The following is a 7856-nucleotide window of genomic DNA, read 5'->3' on the forward strand; positions in this document are numbered from 1 at the left end:
ATTTTAGTTTATTTAGCTCTTCGCTTCATTAAATTTTCTTTCGGGATGTTCGTTCTGTATTATTGCCATGTAATAGTTTGTGTATTTCCTTAATTTTTTTGTAATTATGTATTCTCCATTAATCCAACAGATATTATTTTTTATTGTAGTTGTTTTTGTGCAGAGCATTTTTGTATAATTTTAGTCAGTTTCTTTAATTTCCTTTTTTTTCTTCTTTTTAGTTTAATTTTGCAAACTAAATCAATAATTTATTTTTTATATTTTACTTTGCAACGAATTCGAGATAAAAACCCATAATGCTATTGGGCCACTGAACATTTTTAATGGGAGCTTTAAAAAACAATAATATCTCTTAAAGTTTATTAATTATAACTGACTTAACTAGTTCATATTAAATTATCACCCACGCACATACACGAACAAAAAAAACTCTAAGAATAATGTACAATGACTAGGCTGTACCCTAAATTACATCCACAACTTCAATCATACTACTACTGATACTAGGACTAGGTATATAAGGATTTGAACACTTGTGAACCTTAAAATATTCCGGTCCCATTTCCTAAAAAAAATGCACGTTAAATATTTCTAAAATTTGTAAACGTAATGATTGGCAAACCTGGTACATTTTCTTTGTCAGCAAAGAATCCTTAAACTCTTCGCTTTTAGCGAAATTTCTGGCCCCATACCAAGAAGCCAAACTCGGGGATTTTATGATGGCAATATTCACTGTTGATTTGAATGGTCTAATTGATATTAAATCCGTAAGAATTCGTTCTTTTAAGCCTGGAAGGTTGGCTAGCGCTCCGGTTATTAGGACGTTTGATGCTAATTTTAACTGACTGGCTTCATCAAAAAGAGATAAGACATAACCTAAGAAGAAATGGCATTTATTTGATTTAAGCAGAGAGAGTGATTCCTGAATGAATAATCTTTTTAAATAATTAACAATATAGATTGCAATGCATTCATTCTAAATTTTATTATTTTACCCTTACCAATGACTTCTGACAAACCAGCTTCTTGACTCCCAAACATGTATGGCTTAAACAAAAGTTCTGGTCCTCTGTACATTTCAACTCCAATATGAAGTTGATGAGCCTCCCCTGGCTGAGAACTTTCGCCCAGCTCAGAAGGTTCGTGTGCCCGAAGGATTTCATCAAACTCCAGAAGTTTTTCGTTTTCAGCCTCACTATCGGAGTCTCCACCTAAAAATATATCAATCTAAGAAGATAACGATAGGAAAAGAACAGAATGCTCAAAATCACAAGTAATTCGATACTAGGGATCTAATCAATATGTATTTCCTCTTCTCTATCAGCAGGTATTTTATTGGATTTATTTTATTGAAATAATTTATTTAATTACAGTTGGCTTACCATCCTTGCTAATAGTTTTATAAATATCCCAGTCCTCGTCCCTCATGCCAAAATCATCATTTCCCTTCTCTTTCCTCGCCAATTGCGAAATAATTCTCATCCTTTCTTGACCAGCTGCTGTTCTACGCTTGGCCATATCTTGTTTCCGTTGTTTTCTAATCATCTTCTTTGTTAAAATTTCTTGCCTCTAAAAATATCAAGATATTCACTGATCTCTTTTATTAAAAAATATAATTAGAACATACCATTTTTTTAATATTCTGTAAAAATACAAACAGCTCCTTATCACTCTCGAAAGCCATTTTGGAGTACTTTGACTGTTTTGGGGGAGGCGGTTCATCAATTTCATCAACATTATTCGAAGCTGCCAATATTTTCTGCTTTGTTTTCTCGATTTTATTGTTGAGGTGAAGGATATTCTTCTCTAACTCCGAAACATTCTTTATTTGAAATTCAAGAAGTGTTCTTTCAACCTATATAAAAAAAATACAATAATAAACAGAGAACTTTAAATGTGTAAGCAAAGACCAATACCGTTTGCCTGTCAGCTCCCATTTCTACCATTTCCTTAATATCTAAGAGCTGTCCTATTCTCTCCTCATCCTCAGCTAACCTTTCTTCCCTTTTTCTTGCATTAATTTCAATTAACCTTCTTGCCAATTCTCTTTTTCTTTCCTTCTGCTGTTCAACTAAAAAGTATAAATAAAATAACAGGATTAGGACAATTTCCTTTTGCTGTGATTTTCTTGGAAACTTGAGAAAAACTGTTGGAAGCTTTATCAGTAAGCCATTCATTTATTTATATGTTGTATGTATTAAACAAAGTATAATTCTTACGCGTTATCGCTGTATTTACAGGATTAAACGTGAACGGCAGTTGTATTTTCTTAACATTGCCTTCATAAAACTCCACATTCGCCCATCTTTTCAGCTCTTCTCTATAATCAGTTGCAACCTTACATAATCTATGTAGTATTTCTTCTGCTCTACTTAATGTTATGGAAGTAGCATGTACTGGATACTTTAACTGGAGCAGTCGGTGTAGAAAGTTAACTATGTGAAAGCCCCCTGTAAAAGTCAAATCTGCTCATTGTGTCTAAATAAATTGAATGAATAAAATTTCTTACCTGTATTAAGTCGTCTCGTGTTCTCAAAAACTACTTGGTTATCTAAAATTGGGATTATGTGGCACGTTTGATACCCTAAATGGACTATTAATGCATTTCCCGAAAAATCTGGAGGCTTTTCTTCAAAGCAATAATACCCAAATAAAGAATCTATTCCATAGCAGACTGCTGGGATGTTGTAACATTCAAAAAGCAACTCTGACATTACTAGAAATTAAAAAAAGTTTCATGAGAAGTTAAATCTGCCGAGACATATTAAGATGTAAATGTACAATTGAAATCAGGAAACTTTTATTTGCTTCAATGACAACTTTACAGTGTTAGCATTGTCACAAAAAAAGAAGAATCTAATTGAACGGGCCAGGATTAATGAACATTGGTCTAAACAGAGCAAGTATCTTAAGTATTATTAAATTTACAGTGGTTTATCCAAAAATTCGTGTAATGTGTAAAGACACAAAAGAAAATTAATGTTTTTTATCCTTATTTTCAATTTTCATAACTACATAAGCCTGGAAGATGATTATATAATTTAACAAAAGTATAAAAAAAAATTCATGAGTAATAAATCTGGATAGGTTGTTTTTGGCATATAAAAAACATTCAAAAATAAAAAGTGCAGGCACTGTTAATATTTGTAGTTTTTTAAAATGAACTCTACACGACTTATTATATGACAGTTTTCATTCTTTAATTTTGTTGTTTAGGTATGCAGTAATTGGCTCTGAAACATCCCAATGTATGCTGTTCTAATAATTGACTAGAATGTGTTGATGAATGTCTGATTAAGAAAATTATACTTACAAGCTTTAAAGATAGTTATCCTATGTGTTGTTTAAAAGTTATATCCTTATTAAAAGAGATTCTAATAAATTTAATAGCATTCTGAAAAATTTTATTATTGGGTCTTTAGGACAATTGAATATTGAAGATTTTTTCTATATTTAATAATGATGAATTTGCGCTAAACCACTTTTTTGCTACCTGTAATCCTTCTGTCAGCATACCCAGGAAAATCGCAGAATCCACATGGGATGCATAAAATCTGGTATCATCCGCATATTGAATTGTAGTTACAGTTCAATTGAACAGAAATTATGCAAATTGTAATGATATTGAATGATGAACAACTGATATTGGACAATATGTACATTTTTAATTTCTGTCTCTTTTTTTAAATATTGGACAGCTCCTTGAGATCTTAAGTTTTGAGGGAAAACCACCTTTAGCAAAACAAGAATTGCTAAAGATGGTTACTCCAGGTACCAAACCATGTTTTATTGTTTTTTTTATTTATTACTTAGCCGAAAAATAAGTGTTTTCCTGTTTAATACACCATTAATCAAATCAGATACCATTGGATCAACAAAATGTGCAAGAAAGATAGAGGCACAATACATTTTATTTTTTGTGAAACCATTTCTACAGCTTCCCTGTTATGAAAATGTATATGGTTCATTAAGTCTAATGGAGAATATGTAAGTCTTGCTCTTTATATTATATTTAAATGATATTAATAGACTGGTAGGGTGTAAAGTTGTCTTTTTCACAGATGACACTACAACCCTTTGCAGAGCTGACTGCCTGGTGGACTTGCTGATGGAGGAAGCGATATCAGGTTTGGAATAATGTGGGAAAGGTTGAACAAATGGTATTTACCCTGAGAAAACTAAGGCTGAGGTATTTTCTGAGAATCCACTTTGATCCTCAGTTTAGTTTTTTATAAGCACTTCATGTAGTTGCCAATAAAATTGCAAATTCAACATAGAAATTCTGTAGAATGTTCTGAGTGTGTCATGTTTGCAGATGACTTTAAGTTATTTAAACATATATCATCTATTAAAGATTGTGATGAGTTGCAGAGTGATTTAGACTTAGTGTCTGAGTGGTTTAAGGTCAATACAATGCCATTAAATGTTGGTAAATGTCATGTTTTAACTTTTACATGAAAAGTGGAATGTACCAAGTTTAATTACATGATTAATAATTTGTCACTAAGCAGGAAAAGTGAATTTAGGAACCTTGGTGTGTACATGCAGTCAAACTTTAAATTTAACCAGCCCTATGAAGCTATTGTCAATAAAGCATATAAAGTTCTTGGATTCGTAATTAGAAACACTAAAAACTTTAAACAAATAAAATCAATCATAATGTTATACAATACATTGGTTAGACCCCATTTAGAATATGCCTCTGTTATTTGGTCACCACAGTCATTGGTGCATATTGATATGATTGAAAAAGTGCAAAAGAGGTTTTTAAGGTATCTGTACTTAAGAACTCATAATACCTGTCCCTATATGATTTCTTATGAAAGTATGCTGACTGAATATAGTATGGTTAGATTAAGTATTAGATGAAGTTTAAATGATGTACTATTTATATATAATATTGTCAACAATTTAAAGTATAAAAAATGTTCCTTAATTAACAACATAACTTTTGTGGCTCCTAAAGTAAACTTAAGAATAAGAAATAAAAAGCTGTTCCAATGTTTAACTCCAAGTAGTTCACCTATAAATCGAATGATGTACCAAAGTAATAAATATATACAAAAATGTGATATAGATTTCTTTAATAGTTCTGTAGGACAAATTAGATCTGTGATTTTAGGTAGTTCAAAGTATAAGTAGTACACATATTTGTTTTAGAACCTGCTATATGTATTTGTATGTTTTTTATATTGTTAATTTGTTTAGTTAGTATATTTTAGTTGTAGTCTTTCTTTTTCTTGCCTTTACTGGCTTAGTAAGCACTCTTAACATGTACTTAAATTTCCAATGTGTTTGTGAGAGTGTAATAAATAAATAAATAAATAAATATCTGTTAAAAAACCTTAAAAAGGCAATTAGGAAGGAGGTTCTTCTAATGGTGTTTTATTCTTTAATCCAGTCGAGCTGAACTTATGGGTTGGGATCATGCACCTCAGGCAAAATGCATATTTAAGTTGCCAAGATGAGCCCTGAGGGTTGTAGAAGGTCCTGGGTACAAAGAAGATGTGAAAAACTTTTTCAGAGGCTTAAAAATACTGACCTCTTGCACTCTACATTTATTGTGAGTGCCTAATCTATGCAAAAAAGAAATAAAAAATTTATGGAATGTACGAAATCACAATAGAAGGCAGACTGATAACTTAAATATACCCTTCCTTAGATGCAGACAGACTTGGAAAAAATCTGAAATATTAACACTTCATAATCATACACATCATCATTCTCCATCTATTTTTCATAAACTGCCACCACACATAAGAGACCTACCAGGGAAACAATTTGCAAGAACTGTAAAGAGTAGGTATGCTGTGTCAATCATCAAATCTCCAACTCGAGTTTTAAATGTTGTTAATATTGTGTGCCTTAAGTATATTTTTTTTAATTTTAAAATTTACATCACATTTTTATCATTGACTTATAATACTGTTGTAATTTACTGAATACTAATCTTAGTAAATTTGTTCATAATGTGTGTTTATAAGGTATGTCCTGCAGTGTTATAATATAATATTTTTAATTGGCCCTATATTTGCATTTCATGTTAACTTTCAAATTTGATTATTATTACCATAAATTAAATTTACTTTACTTAAAATCATTTGCCATTATTGAATTAAAATTCAATTTATTTTTTGGCTTTATATACTTCATTTATTATTTTGCAAATCTCTTTTAGTTTTCCAGTTTTAAACTGATTTCTGATTTTAATAAAATTCTCACAATCCACATGTAAGTTCCCTTGAAAACCATTTTAATTTAATATCTTTTATAAAAATATATGATATCAGTAGTAAACTGTGAACTTAAAACTTACATTGTCGAGATGTATTAGGATTTAATAAAGCCTCTGTACACAATACTGGATGAGGAACACAATTCTCAGTGTTAATTCCCAGATGACTAAAAGCATAGTCTAACAAGTGTTCTTGAGCTTCAAAGTGAGTAACAACATTTCGATCAAATTGTGTTTTCAACTGAAATCTAACTGCTTCAATGTTAACTATATCATTTCCTACTTGAAGCTGAGGTGTCTGAGGTAGCTCAATTGTATCTTTTTTAGATCTCTCCCTTCTTGGTTTTGCTATGAGATTCCGGAACTGCAGGAGGGGTTCTGGGTCAGTGGCCCAGCCTACTTTGCAAGTATAGGAACCTAAAAGGTTTTAAAAAATCTTAGTATAATTCTGCATTAAGGAGCTAATTTGAAACATTTCACTTTTAAGTAATGGGGTTTTCAGTTAAATAACTTCTTATCTTAGGTAATTGACTTAAATATTTATCACAATGCTGTGCTCTTTATTTGTAGTCAAAACAACTTGCTTGTTATATCAAAAATAAAAGGTTTATCTTGGTACCATTGAGTCTAAAATACACCCTCAATGCCCACACTAAGCAGTGATTAAATTTGGAACTCCCTAATCTAGTCACATAAACTTTTAATTTTGTGTTTCATTCATTTCATTTTTACTAATTGAGTCAAAAGCATTTTAAATTTTGTCTTATGCCAACAATTAAAGTGCGAGATTTTATTTATGCACTTGCCTCTCCAAATTTTTATTGCATTAAGGAGTGTCTCAAAAATTAATTAAAAGATACCCCAGATGGTTTGTGATATAAGGCGAGCCTTATGTTTTAGCTAGGTACCTTACTGTAAGTCCCAAAATTCCCCAAATGGATCTTAATATATTTTAGATGAAGTATTGAAAGGGTGAAGTCAGATTGGATTGTTTGTGCAGTACACAAGAAGTAGAACACTTAAGATTTATCTCGCCTTAACTAATCTCACCACAAATACAGATAAAAGACTTTTATAATTAATATTTAGAAGTAATCAGATAGATCCTAAAGTTACCATTATCAATAATAATTGGAACTTCATTATTCCTAAGAGTGGGTGTATATGTATGAACAATATCTGGTACTGTTTTGGCATTAATGAACTCTAAGACTTCCATTTTTTAATTTCCATTAACCAAGATTGGTATAAAATTTAATAAAAGCAGAAGTAATCCTGATTAAACAGTCACTCAACCAACCATATCATTTACACAAAACAAGAGAGAAAGATTTTCAGACATTTTACTAAAGAAAATAAAGTAAATCCTCTATGGGAGACAGGAAATTTGTGTAACCGAAAACGAAAATCAAAATACACAAATAAGAAAAATAGCCTCACTTTTCAGCATAAATGTTAGGTTAGGTGTTACAGTGGGGTTAGGAAAAACGGGTTGATGCTTGATCATATAGCCCCAATATTATTTTAAAAGCATCAAGAGCAAATTAAACATCATTGTTAGTCCTGGTAAACATTTTACAAAGTTTAGTTATCAAAACAGATATGTTATTCAAAAAAAATG

The 7856-nt window shown here is 30.8% G+C and overlaps 1 protein-coding gene across 2 annotated transcripts; it reads right to left on the reverse strand.

The window, feature by feature from the left end:
- Positions 1 to 346: 346 nt before the first annotated feature.
- On the reverse strand, positions 347 to 7805 carry LOC126748256 (actin-related protein 5). 2 transcript variants are annotated; one of them, XM_050457362.1, is made up of 10 exons: positions 7676 to 7805; positions 6317 to 6652; positions 2510 to 2716; positions 2220 to 2450; positions 1917 to 2071; positions 1628 to 1855; positions 1383 to 1569; positions 1002 to 1211; positions 623 to 876; positions 347 to 565 (listed from the first exon to the last, which is right to left on the reverse strand). In XM_050457362.1, the coding sequence occupies exons 1-10, from the start codon at positions 7740 to 7742 to the stop codon at positions 464 to 466; spliced, it is 1977 nt and encodes a 658-aa protein (XP_050313319.1). In that variant the 5' UTR covers positions 7743 to 7805; the 3' UTR covers positions 347 to 463. The 2 variants fall into 2 exon arrangements, with proteins under 2 accessions (XP_050313319.1, XP_050313318.1); XM_050457361.1 differs by lacking the exon at positions 7676 to 7805 and adding an exon at positions 7352 to 7656.
- Positions 7806 to 7856: the final 51 nt, after the last annotated feature.

The sequence above is a fragment of the Anthonomus grandis genome, chromosome 22, assembly GCF_022605725.1.
Source record: "Anthonomus grandis grandis chromosome 22, icAntGran1.3, whole genome shotgun sequence".
Classification (NCBI taxonomy): Eukaryota; Metazoa; Arthropoda; class Insecta; order Coleoptera; family Curculionidae; genus Anthonomus; species Anthonomus grandis.